The 17,901-nt window shown below is 36.6% G+C and overlaps 1 protein-coding gene across 5 annotated transcripts in view; it reads left to right on the top strand.

The window, feature by feature from the left end:
• The window catches only part of cert1 (ceramide transporter 1), a 56,044-nt gene extending 38,632 nt beyond the window's left edge, over positions 1 to 17,412 (top strand). For 2 of the 5 annotated variants that reach the window (XM_042334746.1, XM_042334745.1), the window contains exons 9-18: positions 915 to 1,001; positions 1,136 to 1,228; positions 2,718 to 2,795; positions 8,342 to 8,437; positions 9,350 to 9,482; positions 11,904 to 11,974; positions 12,369 to 12,497; positions 12,737 to 12,863; positions 13,248 to 13,384; positions 13,632 to 17,412. In XM_042334746.1, the coding sequence (XP_042190680.1) occupies positions 915 to 1,001; positions 1,136 to 1,228; positions 2,718 to 2,795; positions 8,342 to 8,437; positions 9,350 to 9,482; positions 11,904 to 11,974; positions 12,369 to 12,497; positions 12,737 to 12,863; positions 13,248 to 13,375 (942 nt within the window). In that variant the 3' untranslated portion in view covers positions 13,376 to 13,384; positions 13,632 to 17,412. Of the gene's footprint in view, positions 1 to 914; positions 1,002 to 1,135; positions 1,229 to 2,717; positions 2,796 to 8,341; positions 8,438 to 9,349; positions 9,483 to 11,903; positions 11,975 to 12,368; positions 12,498 to 12,733; positions 12,864 to 13,247; positions 13,385 to 13,631 lie in introns of all 5 variants that reach the window. The other 3 variants (XM_007905360.2, XM_007905359.2, XM_007905362.2) reach the window with 2 other exon arrangements.
• The last annotated feature ends 489 nt before the right edge of the window (positions 17,413 to 17,901 follow it).

The following is a 17,901-nucleotide window of genomic DNA, read 5'->3' as shown; positions in this document are numbered from 1 at the left end:
TGTAGTACTCTTAGCTTCCATTTTGTAAACAATTTGATTTTTGAAATACCATATTTTTTGCATGTAATATTTATACTGCACTTCCCAGTCTCTATATGTTGCCAATATAATCAATGGAGAATTTAGATGTATTTGTCTATAAATATAACAAGTCTGTTTTAGTTCTTTAAAAAGCTTGTGCCTGAAAGAACTAAGATTGAATTTTTTGTTTACACTGAATTCTCTGATCTCAACTGGAGGTAGCATTAGGTGTGCTATAATTAATCTTGTCCTCTTGGCAGTGGGAGGGGAATATTTATGTATGTTCTTCATTACTAATTAATGACCTCTCCTGGAAATGTGCAGGTTTGAGTGAGGACTGGATTGGACAAGCCTGCAATTAACATCTTCAGTCATATAGTCTGGCTTGAGTATGATTTGATTGAGTTACTGGAGAGTGCTACTCCGTTATTAGATGGAGGAGAGAAACGTATACACTTTTAGTAGCATCAGACCCGTTTCCAAGTTCAAAGCAAACTACTGAAATATAGTTTGCATTGTCTTTTACATGGCTACCTGCACTCACCAGTCTTCACGTCATTATCACTATCCCCTTATCACTATCTTATACTTGTATCCCTGGTTACAGTCTCCCTAACCATTGGGAACAGCCTATTTATGCTAGCCTTATCGAACCCTTTGATAAAATGTTATTAGGATCCCTCTTATACATCTCTTCTCTAGCGACAAAACCTATCCAGCCTAAAGCAAACCTATGCTGTACTCATTCCACCATTGCTATATCCTTCTTATGGTAGTTAAGACAAAAAAATATTTTTTTGAGTTCATTTTTCGTACCATGTGATGGTGTGCTTACCACATACCTTGAAAATCACTACATACCTTGATCTTGTTTCTTGTTTCTCATTTTATAGGAAGGTCCAAATAGTTTGATAAATGAGGAGGAATTCTTTGATGCTGTTGAAGCTGCTCTTGACAGACAAGATAAAATTGAAGAACAGGTATTTCTTTACATGTCTTAACATATCTGTTTGAGTGATTTTCCCTCAATAACATAACTTCGCTGTTGACTTCAAGCCAGTAAAATATACCAAGCATGTTGTGAATATTATAATGTCGTGTTTTTTATTTCTAGTCGCACACGGAGAAGTCCAGAATTCATTGGTCAGCTGCTGTACCTTTAGGCGATTCATTCTCTGCAGTTGGTACCCATAGATTTGCTCAACAGGTATGGTGACCCGATGTGTTTATTTGAAAGTCAAAAATAACCAATATTTGATTTCTGGTATTATTCGGATATTTCATTCTCCAACATCAGTGCTGCCAAGTATGATAGTCTTATTTTTGTTGAAGTAAGAAAATTAAGGTAGCAGTTCTGATCGAAGCTGCAGTGTTACGTTCAGTTCACTGAACTACTTATAGGTTTGTGGAGTACTGTAGCTCAGTGGTTAGTGTACTCGCATTATAAGCAAAAGACCTGGGTTCGATTCCCAGCAGGGCTAAACCTTGGGCAAGTTTTCTTACTCCACACGCCTGATAATATCCCTCAAAAAAAAATTAAAAAAAATTGATCACTTCAATCCATGACTGTTTGTGGGACACTGCTGTGCGCAATTGGTTGCTGCGTTTCTCCCACAAGTATAAAGTAAATTCACTTTACAGTATATTCTGTGAAGCGCATCTGGAAGACATGAAAAGCGCTACATCAAATGCAAGGATTATTATTATTATAGTGATCATGGTGGTTAGTTGAATTTAAACATGTAAATATTTCTCTCCCTCCCCCAACACTGGAGTTAAACATTACTCTAGAGAATAGAAACAGGAGAAACTCTGAAATGTATGTGGATGGGAATGAATAATCCATCTTCACAAGTGATGATGACCTTAAAAATCTGTGCTCCGAGTCATTTTAAACTCTGGAATATAATTGACATTTTCATACAATCAACTTATTTGTTCCATGAATGTAAAAAAAAGTTTATTTTTAACAAACTGCAGCTTTTTTCAACTGCCCTTTAACGTTTAAAAATGATACTAGGAAGCTATTGTGAAGCACAATTTTGAGTGGGCTGAAGGTTTTTTGGCAGCATAATTTTTTGGTAGTTTAAACTTAAAAATACAGTGGTTCATTTTATATTTAAGTGCGTTGAACCTGAAAGCAACTTAGTGTGTATAGGTCTGCATGGTGTAAGTTTATACTTTATAGAGTAAATTTTGGAAAACTAAGGTAATTTTACTAAAAAGATTTGACTTGTAAAGGGAAGTTTGTCAGAAATGTGTGAACACCAATGGAATTTATGCAGAAATTTCTATTAATTGCCTGAAATGCTACTGAAATTGAAGGAAAGTATTGTGTACAAAAGTATATTTTGGTTGAACTAGTTAAAAAAAAAGTATCTTGAGCCAGGAATAAATACCATTTAGTCCATTTAGTTTTGAGGGTTTCTATAGTATAATATCTTACTATCTTTTTTAAAATCTGGGCACTGGTTGTGAAATATCTTCAGATGTACATAGTTGTGACTATTTTGGCAAATGCTTTATGCAAATGTTGGTGGGATACAGTACATGGTTGCATGATACAGTGCCTGTGCCAATTTCTTTAAAACTTATAAGCTCTAAAATTCCATTTTTTTGTGGTGAAGGTTACTGATTGAATGCTTTGCTATGCCTTTGTTCTGAACTGGGTTTTTCTTTGTCTGTCTCTGTGGTAGCCTTTTAGTCGCTCTTCCTCCATGTCTTCCATTGATCTAGTCAGTGCCTCTGATGATGTTCACAGATTCAGCGCCCAGGTACTGTATAAAAACAGAATGGTTTTTCTGTTGCTCACTTCCTATTCACTTCTTCACCTGGGTTTCCCTCCACTCTGTTCATAGTGGTTGCTGGTGATGCATGTTTGAGACAATTTATTCCCTGAGCTGAGTGTATACATCGCCTGTAGGACACAGTTTTGTTGAAATAAATCTTGCCATTTCCACTTACACTTGAATTCATTTTTTTTTAAACAAGAAAATATAAAGATTTGTTCAGTATAGTACTGTTGAATATATTTTTTAAAAAGGTCATGTTAAAAAAGCAGACTGGAACAAAATAAATAGTTAGTAAATAACACTTCGAAAATCTATTGAATAACTAAATTAATAATTAATTTTAAATCTGATTTCTTGCTCCATGGAATAAGTTAATCAAAACATAACAATGCTGCTGTAACCTTACATATGTCAGAAAGTATGCCACATCTTGCTAGTGCACTAATTTGATTTTTTTTAAGGCCATTTGTAGATTGAACTTCAGTGGTATTGGGTTTTGCCTTTACTCCTGAAGTTTTCAAAGGCCTGAATGACCACCTTCTGTGCTGCATGGTTTTATTTTTCTACTACAGCTGGTTTCCTTAATCTAATTATTTCATTAATTCAACCTCGAGTCTGGCATTCCATCTACTCAACAACAGCAACTTGTATTTATATAGCTCCAGCGGGGATGATAAAGCAAGAGTGTTAGTGAGGACATTGCCTCCTTAAGAAAATTGTTCCTCTTGCGTTAATTCGTATTCATATCCCTCCCTCATTACAGTCTTAGTTTGAGACAGGCCTACAGTTTTTTTTTCGTCCCATGATTAAAATAAACGTTAATTACAGATATTGATTCATTTTTACCACAATCTTTTCCAAGATGTTCTTTGAACAAGAGAAATCAGTTTTGCACTATTCCTGGTAATACTGGTTTTGAATAATGGTGCTTTGTTATTTGAGCTTTATGGTTACTACCAGTTAGACCTCAGTCATGTTCAGCTTGCAATTACTGATTAAATCTGTGTTTGTTGAGGTCGACATCCAAACTCCTGCCTTTATTACCTTCCGGTACTCATTATATGAAGTTTGTTCCAGAATTGTAGGGGTCAGAGTTTATTTAGTAGTGTTGACCTCTGTGGTGCTGAGGTTTGGTGGTGGCATTAAAAGGAAAATATTTTTCTTTTTTTTGTCAGCCAGATTTCTGACACGCAGAAATATGTTGTCTTACTTAAGAGACAGACAGAGTTCTACATGTGCAAGAAAATTTCCCTTTGTGTGCAATGGAATGCTCACTCTTTCCCAGAAGGACATATCCTACTCACTTAATTATGGAAATTATTTGGCAGGGTGGCAAGAGCCAAGTAGGTGTTGGAGTACTGGTGGAGTTTAAACAGCATAGCTTGTCATTGTGAAACTGTCTGGCAAGATTTCTGGTGCTTATCCAGCTAGGACCACCCTATTAGTATGGCTATGGCTTCAAGGGGTTAACAGGAGCTGAGTGGGAAGAATCCAGCCCGCAGTCTGCATCTTGAAGTCCTACATATCAATTATTGCATTTCATGGATTAGAAAAATTGTCAAGAGCAGAACAAGAAGCAGAGACCCAAGAAGAACCAGTGTATTACCACCTTGAATTAGAGGTTGTTCCCACACCAGAAATGGGATGCAGGTTCCAAGCTTTAAAACAGTCCTCCATATAGTGCCTTTGATATAGTAACTATGTCTCAAAAGAGCTTCACAGGATGTACAGTGCAGCAAAGTATAGACTGTATTTTGTAGATAAGTGGCCAGACATGAGAGAGTTGGGTTTCCAAACAAACCCTAAAATGGTTCCACTTCACAAATCCACTCGTCCTTTTGACTGACAAGTGCTCTACAGGGAAATTGGCAAACTTTTTGGAATATTAATTCGATGGAGGTGAATTTGCAATGAAAAAAATAAAATTTTGTGCATGTTGGCTAACTATTCGTAAATAAATAATGAAAATTCTTGCATTTGATATAGTGCCTTATCACATCTTCGAGATGTCTCAAAGCACATCACATAATATACTGTAAAGTGAATTCATTATGTATTTTGTAGACAAAAGGCATGAGAATCAAACTTCACAATATGTCAAGCCTTGAATGTAGTTCTAATGGGCCGTGTTGGAAAATCAGTTACAGAATGATTGTGATAAATATAGCATAACATAAAGACAACAATTATTTCAGGTCTTCTATGGAATAAAACACTATGCTGACAAAGCACAAGTTCTCATAGGTGGTTCAGAGATGTGCTTCCCATTTGTTATTGAAGTCTGAGAATAACTGAGAAAAATAACAGTGAAATTCCTTAGTATTGAGTTATTTGATGCCTTGTGTTTGACTTTCCTAAAGAGGCTCATCTGGCTAAAAGTCTTAAATTCTTATGGACTCAATCTGAATGTATTTGGATGTTGAATAACCAATAACAACCTAGATTATCTGGACTGTAATGTCAAATAATATTGGTTGCCTCTCCATTTGAGCACCTGAAATGGCACATCACAAGTTTCTCGCAAACTGTTCTTAAATATTGCTGCATCAAAGTATACTTAAAGGTAGAGTAAATGTCATGAATTGTCCATTTCACCACATTCTTTCAGCAAATCATTTGATTGCTCTAAAGCGAATTGAGGTTTTGAAGGTATCTAATTGTATCTCTTTCATCACTAATTGGAATATCAATTAGTTTGTGTGTAGTTGAGCATGCTATCCCAGACTTCCCCCTAATAAACCTATTATAATACACTTGAGTAGTTGGTGAGGCTACTATTATTGCTTCTTTAGTGTTTTAATGCATGTGTATTTATTGTATATTGTACATGTATGTCGGCACAAGCAGTAATTAGTGGCCTTCTCAAGTAGTCAGTGTATTATATACTCCACCTTGTGCCATTGTCTGACACGAATTCAAGCAGGTCATCTTGCTTGGAGACTTTAAACCAAACTATTGAGCATTCCACATAGGTATGATTTCTAGATGGCTGATATGGATTCTCTCCCAAGAGGGATGTACTGAGCTTGCCTAATCTCGAAGACTTTAGGTACAGGTTGTCTAGAACCAAGGCTTGGGTATTGCAGGTAAAGGAAAGAATGTTATACCTCTAGTTCTGTATTAGCATAAGGAGAGCGAGAATAATATGACATTTGTTAGGTACCTGCACCGTGTTTTTTTCTCACATACTGACTGGCATGGTCAAGCAAGCTATTTGCCCCCTCTTCCGATGTTCCTTTTCTTTAGCAGGTAACCTAACTTTAATAACAAGCCACACTCTTCTTTTTGACAATGGAGGGCTTTAGAGTCTTTCTTTAAAAACCCTAACTCCTCTCTCCTGCCTTTTTTTCATCTATAACTGAGGTTCTGCCAAAATGATTCTCTTTCATCACATTTCTTCTCTACCAAAAACAATCTTCTTTCTCAACAAAATTATACTCATTTGCTCCACTCACGATTGAATAGATGAATTCCTACAGCAGGTGATGTGGGGCAGGAATGCTGGATATCTTGATTGTATTGCTGATGAATTTTAATAACAACAACAACAATTTGGATTTATATAGCGCCCTCCATGCCTGACGGTGTTTCAGAGCGCTTAAGAAGAACATGAGGCAAGATTAGCTCTTGTGCTTTGTTTGAAAATGCTGTTTAGGATGATATGGACAACAACTACCACTTTATGACTGGGTTCTACTGTACATAGTAATGGTAAAACGTATTGAAGGATATTCAGATAATATATGGTGATTTGTATCTCCCTAGTTCGGGTAGCTGTGTGACTAATTATAGTGCTGTTCTGACTTTAGCTTTTTTCCTGTCTTAAATTGGTTTTAAGCCTGGTTCACTTTGGTCAGTGATGGTGTGTGGTTTCGAGATGTGTCTCTCTTCACGACTCTTGTGAGAGGCTTGTGAGAAATTTGTTGCAAACTCAGCATAATTTTGCAGACCGTCAAGATAAGCATTAGAATCTTTTGAGAACATCAATTTTGCTAAAGGAAAATCTCATCAAAATAATCTCAGAAAAACACAGCTCTGTCTCCAGGCCATATGGAAAATGGCGTATGGGATGGGGGGGCATTGTCAGAATGGTTCAAAATGCCTTCAGTTGAGTTCCATTCCATGCAGTATGTTTAATATAGTGCTGAATTGCTGTGGTGGACACCCTCTCGAACTAACTAGAGCAACAAATAGTGTAGTAAACTGCTGAGTAGTTGATAGCTGACAACTCACCTCTTTAAGTAAAGTTTTGACTTGATCTCTTGTCATGCAGGATTTTCCTTTGGATGCGGTGAAGACTCGAGCCACTTCAGCAACCATTGAATCTATTCCATTGGCTGGGATAGACTGTTGCTTTAAAACAAATTCTGATTGACTATTGTGGAGAACAGGATCTGATGGTTAAGCCTCCCAAAAAACTCCTTGGGTGCAAGATCCTCTTTCAGTAATTTCTTTTGACCAGTAGAAAAATAATTTAAAAATGAAGCAATGTAAGAAAGAAGCAAAATGAATTAAAAGGAAAATGCTTTGAGGTTGTTAGTCCTCAACACACTTCGTAACGACTGCCTCGATTGTACTTTTTCTCAAGTTCTGGTGACAAGTCTGTAAAACCACCTTTGGGTCCCGGAAACTGATCTGATTTAATCTGATCTATTCTGATTTAATATTTATTTGGATTGAGGAATCTTTCAAACTGCTTGAGGTTTGATCTAGAGAAATAAATATGAAATGTAATTGCTAAGTGCTTTGACCATTAACTTTCAGATCAACTTCTGAAGCAGAGGTTTCCACTTGTTTTCTGTACTATGATGTTTATAATTGTTAAATATGGAGTTGATTCTGTATCAAACAGTAAAGTATAAAGTGTGAGGATAAGGGAGGGAAGAAAGTGTGGTGGAGAGAACCCCTCAACTATTAACGTTCGTGTGCCGAATGCTTTAAGCAAGATACCACCTGTTGTATAACAACAATAACTTACAATTATATAGCGTGCCTCAAGGAGGGTAGGGTCCAGGAGCACTTGATAGTGGCGGAGCATGATGCTGAGCCGGGGGGAGGGTCGCTAAGCAAGGTCTAAACTAAAGTATCATTGATGCCCCGTCTATAATATATATAGTTTATGTTGATGCAATTCTGTTTGCATTAGTGCATAGTCAAAGTGCAATATATTTAGATACATGGATTCAACTTCAAGACACCTTACTACAGTTAAATCCAGGAATTCATACGTTGGCTGCAGTATACATTAGGTTCTTACAACAGTCTTTTTTTAAAAAAAACTAACACTAACAGCTTTTTATTTTGCTTAGAGTTGATCACAAGGACAAATTATTTTTACACACTGCCATTCACAATCACATAGCTTACTGCTAGTGAATTGGTCAACTATTTGATATGGATCAGGGGCATGTTTTAAATTGATGTCACCTTTAGTCTGCTGTAACATATTCCAATATTTATATAACCCATGACAAGTAAACGGCTTTACTGCTGCTGCTTGTGTAAAATGTCATTGTTCTTCTTTACAGGTTGAGGAACTTGTGCAAAACCATATGCAGTACTCTTTGCAGGATGTAGGCGGCGATGCTAACTGGCAGTTGGTGGTAGAAGAGGGAGAAATGAAGGTGAGAGACCTGCCTGTCTAAAACACTTTAGGTCCAGTTAATTTTAGTTGAACTGGTAGCCTAAATGCGCAATAATTTGTGCTAACAAAAAATGAGGCCAGTTTTATGCACTGGGATAGCAAAACAAGTTGTTGCAATCAGGGGATATTGTTGCCTCCCAGATTTGTTCTTTGTCCTCTCGTTTTCACCATCTATTTGCACCCACTTGTTGATCATCTTTAAGGATGGGGTCTACGTATACGGTAATACGCAACTATCTCACTGTCTCTCTCTGCCTCTACCCTCAATTCCAAAACCAATGCACAGGATTCTAGTGTGAAGTGTATTAACTGTGTATTGGAAGGCAGTCGCGACAGCCAATTTACACTCCGCAATGTCTTACAAAGCAATGTCTTACATAGCAATGAAGTGAATGACCAATTTTTATTTGAGGTCAGAAGGTTGTAGATTCAGGCCCTACATCAGGAGTCCAAGCTCAGAATAGGCTGAAACCCCAAAGCTGTGGAATGCTGCATTATTGGAGGTGCTATCCTTTTTTATGAGATGTTAAAATCGAGATCTCATCTGCCTGTTCAAGTAGGTGTTAAAAATCCCATGGCATTGTTCAAAACGTGTCCTGGCCAACAATTCTCGAGATAAAATTAGTTTGTGGGACACCGCTGAATGCAAATTGGCTGCTGAATTGGTTTATAGATACCGTCACTAGATTTCATAGTAAAATTCTGCGACTTGCTTTGAGATGTTTCAAGGACATGATATGGCACTATTTCAAATGCAAAGATTATTTATTATTGGTCTAATCTTCCATTGAATTTGGATGACTACTTTATGGCTACCTAAGTGAGCAAAATTGCCTTTAAATCCCATAACTGAATATGCCTCAACTGATCTTGGATTACTTTTCTTGTTCAGGTGTACAGGAGAGAAGTGGAAGAGCATGGAATAGTCTTAGATCCTCTCAAAGCAACACATGCAGTTAAAGGTGTTACTGGACATGAAGTCTGCCATTACTTCTGGAATGTTGATGTGCGCAATGATTGGGAAAGTAAGAATACTTAATATTGATTTGAAATAATAGAGTTAATAAATTCTTTAAAACTAATGCTTTTCGAGGTAGACTAGCTGCAGAGATGGATGTGTCCTTTAATTGGTATCAACGCCAAGAACTGAACATGTACCTAATTTATCTAGGATATAATGGGACTAACATATAATGCATGATTGAGAATAGTTACAATTGCCTTTTTATACATCAGAGATTTTAGTTTACTGTTCAATTGATTAATTTATTTCTGAAGTTCCCAAATCTCAAAGTGAGATTTTGTTTTTTACATGCTCACTTATTCTAACTAAAGGCTTGTGTTCATCAGAGTATTTTGTTACATTTGCCCAGTTAATCTATTCCCATATGCATTTTAAACAAATGTCTACGAACCTTTGTGATGCTTGACTAGCATTTTGTAATGAATCTTGTCAAATATCCATCCAAAACTCTGCAATCTGTAGCCTCTCTTGCACCAGGTTCTGCCTTACCCCCTCTCTTCCTATTTTCAAAATGCATTTTAAGACCTATTTTTTCAACCGTACTTTTGGCTGCCTTTCCCCCCCCCCATATCCATCTTTCTCTTCCCTCTCCCCCCACTGCAGCTGTGTGAAGCACTTTGAGACATCCTCTGGAAGTGAAAGGAGCTATCTAAATGTAAATTGTTGTATGTATTTACCCTTAGGATTTTCTCTGACCCTATCTAAGTCTGATGTTTCCTAGTTTCAAATTAATCAATTTTGTTTGTAAGCCCTAGTTGTAAAAAGACCCAAAACATATTATAGTTGATACATGTACAATTTTGAATAAAACAGACCTCTTCAGTCCTTCAAATAAATTTATTTTATAGTGCTTGTGAGTTACATTGGTGTCTAATAAGCTGCAACTTCATAATCAGTGAGTAATAATGACTCCAGCTGACAGGCAGAGGTAGAGTATTATGCTGACCTGCAAGAACTGTCGTTGAGGCAAAAAGATTGCAACGGGATATAGATAGGCTAGGGAAGTGGGTGAGTAGGTGGCAGATGGAATGTAATGTGGGGAAGTGTGAAGTTATTCACCTAGGTAGAAAAAAATAGAAAAACAGATTATTTTCTAGAGGGGGAGAGATTAGATAGCGTTAGTGTTCAGAGGAAGTTAGTTTGCAGGTGCAGCAATCAACTAGGAAGGCGAACGGCATGTTAGCGTTCATTGCAAAAGGTTTAGAGTACAAGAGTAGGGGAGTCTTGCTGCAACTGTATAGGGCCTTGGTGAGACCGCACCTAGAGTCTTGTGTGTAGTTTTGGTCTCCTTATTTAAAAAAGGACATACTTTCCCTAGAGGGAGTGCAACGTAGATTCACTCGGTTAGTTCCTGGGATGAGGGGACTGACCTATGAGGATAGACTGAATAAACTAGGGCTGTATTCTCTAGAGTACAGAAGAATTAGGGGAGATCTTATTGAAACATATAAGATTCTTAAAGGGCTGGATAAAGTAGACACTGAGGGTCTGTTTCCCCTGGTAGGAGAATCTATAACCAGGGTCAAAATTAAGTGGAGTCCTGTAGCTCAGTGGTTAGAGCACTCGCTTTGCAAGCGAGAGACCTGAGTTCAATTCCTGGCAGGGCGAAACCTTGGGCAAGTTTCCTTACTCCACACAGAGCCTAATAATAATCCCTCCAAAAACAATAATTAAATTGGTCATTTTTAATCTATGACTGTTTGTGGGACATTGCTGTGCGCAGTTGACTGCCGCGTTCGCCCACAAATATACAGTCAATTCACTTTACAGTGTGAAGCGCTTTGGGACGTCCTCCCGACGTGAAAAGCGCTATATCAAATGCAAGGATTAAGGGTCAGCCTTTTAGAACAGAGTTCAGGAAACATTTCTTCACTCAGAGGGTAGTGAATTTATGGAATTCACTACCCCAGAAGGCTGTAGATGCTCAGTCCTTGAACATCTTCAAGGCTGAGACTGATAGATTTTTAAAAAATAGAGGGATTAGGGGACATGGGGACAGGGCAGGTAATTAGAGTTAGGTCTGAAGATCAGCCATGATCTTATCAAATGGTGGGGCAGGCTCGAAGGGCTGAATGGCCTACTCCTGCTCCTAATTCTTATGTTCTTAACTCTGTTTCAGAAGTAGATTGGTCTGAGGGGAGCTTGTGATGCGATGCATCTCCCCATTTAATGTACAGTCACTATTTTAGGATTAAGAATCTGCCTGTTTGGACTCTCTTGTGCATTTCTGATGTGTTTGTGTTTTTGCAAGTTTCCTTGGCCCAATCTCGATCTATTTTAGATCCACTTGCCCTTATTTAATTTCAGTTAAACTCATTTAATTAAGTGTTTAGAAATCTTTCTTCCTTCAAATCTACAATTGAATCTACATATTGCTTTTGTACAGCGAATGACATTGAGTTTACCACTTTATATTTCACAGCAACAATTGAAAACTTTCATGTGGTAGAAATTCTGTCAGACAACGCAATCATCGTCTACCAGACACATAAGGTATGTGCCATCCATGTGTTGGTATCATAAAACATTACTAATAGTTCAGTGCATACTTGTACTCTTACCAAAATGTTAAGTAGATTTGTGCTGCAGTTTCATGGTATACTGGCTTGGAGCCACCTAGCAATGAGAAAATGCCATAGCAAACTAGAGGAGAGTAAAGCTTGACCTGTGTTTGTATGACCAATATAACTGGCAGTTAGCTTGAGGAAGAATGTTGTATCATGTTTGTCAATGGGACTTGGAGAGGAGAAAGAAACAGGGATAGAATTCTGCATTATACTCTTATCCAGAGTTGACTAGATCACAAACTCAGTAGACTGAAGAACTGTAAAACTAGGTTATGTAGAGGTGACCTGATGTTTCTTACTGGATTTCTTCTCTCACCCAGAGAGTTTGGCCTGCCTCGCAGAGAGATGTGCTCTATTTGTCTTCAATTCGAAAAGTTCCTGCTACAAATGAGAATGATCCAGATACATGGCTAGTCTGCAATTGCTCTGTGGATCACGACAATGCTCCTGTAAGTGTGGTTAGAAATGTTCTTTACTGTAAGTAATTTGGAATATATTTAATAAAAAACTAATCTGTAAAGCTATTACTACATAATTGTTAAGAATGTAATATTTTTTGCCCAAACTATTACGAAAAACGTGTTCTTTCAAGTATCTGTGGAACAGTGTTCTGTTCTGTATGTTTTGCATTGGTTTATTGGTGTGTAACTTTCAAATGGTCATGTATTTCTTTGTGTTTTAATAGCAGAGCAACAGGTGTGTGCGTGCCAAAATCAACATAGGCATGATCTGTCAGACATTAGTGAGCCCTCCAGAGGGAAACCAGCCCATCAGCAGAGACAATATCCTGTGCAAGATCACATACGTAGCCAATGGTAAGCTTCATGGACAGACAGAATTCAGCAAAATGTTTGTGAAAGGATTGTTTGGGCAATTGCCCAATTAAAGTGCATCACCAATAAATGATGAAATAAGAGTGGGAGAGACTTCAAAAGAACCTGTGAGTAATAGTAGATGTGTGTCTTTCGATATCCAGAACATGTTATGAAGCTACTAGAAAGCTAATTGAATGTTGGGATATATTGTTAGAAGAGAACAAAAGACCCATTGATCTCCTGTTTTTGGTTTGTAAAATGAACTTGTGTCATATTTGTGAATCTTGTGATTGACTTTGTTCTTAACGTCAATTTCTACAATAATTTGCTATTTGTTCTCCTGCAAGTTTTCACAATGTAAACATATTTTTGGTTTGTGTTTAGTCAACCCTGGGGGCTGGGCACCAGCATCGGTACTCCGGGCAGTTGCACGGCGTGAATATCCCAAGTTTCTCAAGCGTTTCACATCATATGTGCAAGAGAAGACTGCAGGCAAAGACATCCTATTCTAGTATCAGCAGGTACTGTCACTACCTTCAACAAACACTCTTGGTACACATTAGAAATATTCCGCCTAGTAAATTAATAAAATTATTCTATGCCCTTGAGAACCAATATTATCAATCAGACAGTCCAAAGTTAAATCTAAAATGTTATTTAATTATCCTCCTGAGTTTGAGGTCCATATTCTATAAATGATTTAAGTGTTCTGCCATTTGTGCAAATAACATATTGACAAAAGTATTTAAATCCATCATTTTTTTTTAGTGTTCAGCACGAATTTTGCTGCTGTTTCTACCAAGTTTTCTCTGGCGATCAACATGAAGCAAAGATGTTATCCTGGACTGAAGGATTATAAATGGAGACTCCTTCAAGTTGGTACATTGAATTCCCAGCGTTTTTCCTCCCTTGCAAAGACCAGTCCCTGGCTCCAGCCTCCACCCAGCTGATACAGGCTGTGTTTTTGTACCTGTGGCTGAACATCCAATGCTGTCTGTACTCTGTTTCCTTTTAGTGCGTCAGTGTGTAATCATCAATACATGCAGCTTGTTAAGCTGTAGAAAACTCGTTTTCACCCAGCACATTTTTTTTACACAAAACAATCACCTTTTGGATCAAAAGGTGTGGGTTGATGGCTTTAATTGTTAAAATGCATGTTTGTTAGTACAATATAGGCCTGCATAAATCATGGCCAAACATTCAAAATGTTTGCAACACGCATCTAGAATTTGTAACCTGTAGAAGTTGCACAAATATTAGCCATCTTTGGGTCGACGATAGAGTGTAATTCTTTTAGATTTTGCTGAAATCTTTTCAATTCTATAGTCGCTGAACTCACCATATTCTTTTATTGGTAATTTCTAAAGCCTCGTTTCTTACACTGATTTCTTGTTTGTAATACGATTTGAGGGCTGTCTGTCTTTTGATCTCTGGCATTTGCCTTTTCCCTTTCTTACCATCTCCAATGAAGACCATGCTCTGATGGAGATTTTGAAAAGCTTTATTTCCATTTTGTTTACAAGCTCTATATTTCTACTGTTTTTTTTAGTTTGTAAATTTGTTACATATTTTGTGTTGTAATTGATAAATCTGAAATCTTTAGGACTGTTGTGGGCTGGCAGGGGATTACTTGAAACATGTCAAAGAGTGATTGTACATGTTGAAATAGATTGGCATTCAAGTCATGACCAGTATAGACATCGTTGAAAGATGATTGTTTTAAAATATTGATCGAAGGATGTGCATTATAGAATTAAGTATAGCATCAGATGAAACCTATTGTGTGTATATATACATATATATATATATATGAAGTGCACTCTTCTCTGAAAGTGCACACATTCCCAGTCATTAATGCAATTGCACAAAATTGGTTATGAATTGAATTAAGTGCTGTTCCTGATGTGATTAGTTGTGTTTCAGGACAAGATGAACATGCTCTTGAAATTTCTTGCTATGTGGAATAGGTGCATCTTCAGAACCTCAGTTCCCATTAGATTATGTGTAGCAAGATGGCTTTTTTCTTCTTGTTGATTGAAGACATTGATACCTATTGCTTTGTTTGTTGTTGTGCTTGGCAGCTGAGTACAATACTGAAGTAAGTTGTACTTGTTTCTGAGAAGTCCTAGAAACCTTCAGTCTTGGAGCTTATACATACATTTCACTAAACATCTCACCAGGGTATAGAGGATGGATAGGTAGAAGGGAGTTTGTAAAACTGTAATCCAAGCAATTATTGCTGCCTTTATCTCCCTTCAGTTTTTAAATGTCTAAAATCTGCCTTCTCTTCCTGTAAGTTGACTTAACTAGAATTTAAAGCTGCTCAGATACTTATTTTGAGTATCAGTAAGAAATCTGACATAAGATATCAATGAAACGAGGAGTCATTTTATTTTTTCAGCTAGAAACCAAGTTATTCACTACTTTGGATGTATTATACCTTTAATGTGCACAACTTTAAATGTAAAAGTGCCTAAAAATGATAGGTTGTGTAATCAGCAGGTTTTCTTGATTCATTCTAGTTGATGTCCATACAAATGTTGGGGTATTGCAAGTTTAGAATTAATTCAGTGTTTNAAAAAATTCTATTGTACCTAAATTTGTCTTATCTGCAGCAAAGATCTCTTATATCTATATTTAGAAGAATTGTTACATGATTAAAGTTCTCAATCGACAGGATTAAAAAGCTGAGTGTCATGTCACTTGACTGAATGCAGAGGTTTTACATTTCAATTAAACCAAAGGACTCACTAAAAAGTTACATTATACTAATACCTGCTGTAAATCACCAATTCTCTCATCTAGATTTATATGGTTCATTTTGGCTTTATTCTTTCCCCCAGGTCAAAGTTAATGCCAGTTAATCAGGATATTCTTTTTATAAAGGACATTTTCTCAGGCTCTAGTTCATTCCAGTACATTTCAATCACTAGAAATTTGTGTTTCATAAAGATGATGTGATTTTCAATAAATATTTTCCACAAAGGATATCTCAATTTACCAGGTGTTGGCATCAGTAGGTCAGACTGCACTGAAAGGAAATGACTGTTTCAAAATAATTTTTCTTTCTTCTTTACCCATTGGTAACTTTGATTTAAAATCTTGTGAATACACTTATTTTGAATTGTCTAACTCTTTCTCTGACTTTGGTAGTTACTAACTTATCTTGCAAAAGTGTACTTTTCCTGTAGCTTTTAATTTTTTCTATAAATTAATTCCACATATTTATAAATGACAAACTTATAAGCCAAATCTTTTGAAATGATAACTAACATCTGGTTTCCCAGTTGGAGCTGCATCAGTCTTGAGGCTGGTTACTTTTGAATGTAATTTAGCTTTGGTTCCTTGCACTCCTTGACACTGATTGCCGTGAAGAATGAATGAGAGTGCACTGGGAGCTGAAGCCGAGTGCTCCATTTCATGTTTCAATGCCCAACCTCAGAGATGGCAATAAGGTTTGAATCTGAGTGGCGAGCTACTCCTTTTAGTATCTCTTTTTTCTATATGTGTGTTTTTTAGGTGTAGGGATGGATGCTTCATGAGACTATTGTAGGATATTAAGCAGTAAATATAATTCAGCTCTATTCTTTAGACTGCTGATATCACTGGTTTCAATCCCAGTGTAATCCTGTAACAGAATGTGGGGTGTGGGTATGAATTGGGAATCAGTTATTACCTTGTGAGGGAAACATATTCTACCTGCCCTGTTCTACATTAAAATTTCTCAACTGGAAAATACTGGTATTTTGAAATTATAAAAGGAATTTAGCTTTTGCACTTGAAGGAAGGATGCAAGTAGCCATGTTTCTCTGGGGGAGATTAATGTAAAATGAGATAAAAATGAACTATTGTATACTGGATTCAAACCAAACACAAGATTTGAGTGGTTTACAGAAGCATTATTGTATATTGATTTACTGTTGATAAATATTTGTTTAGAAACCTTTGCATTCAATACCCAGATGTTTTGTGCATAGCAATCTAAGGGAACTGGAGAAGGACAAATCATTTTTGATTTAATACCTGAAAATCTGTGTACTTGTCTACCATATTAATGGAAACATTACGTGAAGGCCCAGGCTAGAATCCGCTGCTGGTTTGAATTAAGCTAATTACTTAATTAAAACAAATTTTGGGACGTTTACAGTGTATAGAATTTGATATTGTCATTCTCAATTGCACTAAATGTGATGTAATTTTGAAATTATTCTGGTATGAAGCAATTACGTGAAAGAGGCAGTTGTAAAGTATTGAAACTTCTCTGGAATGTAAAAACATTGTCATTTAGCATCTGATGGTTGAAATATAAACTTTTATCTTAAAATATCCTGAGTATGGTAAAAGATTTGTTTTATGAAAGCTTTATATCCTGGTTTAGCTTTGTGTACAGCAAAACACTGGTTAATATGTCTGTGATGTTGGACTGTAAAACAGTTTTTCCAATCAACAATGTGTAAAGATCAGTTTATAAAGAGTTTGGTTCCTCCATGTTATCACAAAGTAAAATCCAGTATTTAAACAGTGAAAAGTATTAAAACATTATAGAAGAGTGTTTTGTCATTTCTTTGAAGGTAGGTAATGATCAGTAAAACTGACACTTTTTCTATTAGACTTCTCAATCCTCTGTCTTCACTACTTGCTTCAGGAAAAAAATGTTTTCTGACGTGTGTTCAGCAGACCACAAAAAACAATGTGAAATATAAACTAGTTAGGTCCACATTCTAACCTGCTGGAAGATAATTGTTCTCCAACATAAGTATAGTTTTTATAAATGATTTTTCCTGTGAAATTATTTAGTAACAAATAAATTTATATTGGTGCTTTGTGAGACAAGGCTGACTTTTGTGCTAGAGAGAATGTGTTAAAAGTTCACAGCTCAAAAAATTACTACCTTCACATAGTCCCAGTGTGTTAGCAGTAAGTTTGGTCTCAGATATCCAGGAGCTTCTGCTTTCCTAGCCCACAGAAAATTCAGATTTGGGATTTCATTTCCACAAAGGTTTGATTTCTCAACCTGAGAGAACTAAAAGGTGCTGAT

This window comes from Callorhinchus milii, unplaced genomic scaffold (genome assembly GCF_018977255.1).
Source record: "Callorhinchus milii isolate IMCB2004 unplaced genomic scaffold, IMCB_Cmil_1.0 Scaffold1, whole genome shotgun sequence".
NCBI classification, from domain to species: Eukaryota; Metazoa; Chordata; class Chondrichthyes; order Chimaeriformes; family Callorhinchidae; genus Callorhinchus; species Callorhinchus milii.
Note: the sequence above shows the minus strand (reverse complement) of the source record. Positions and strands in the feature narration are given on the sequence as shown.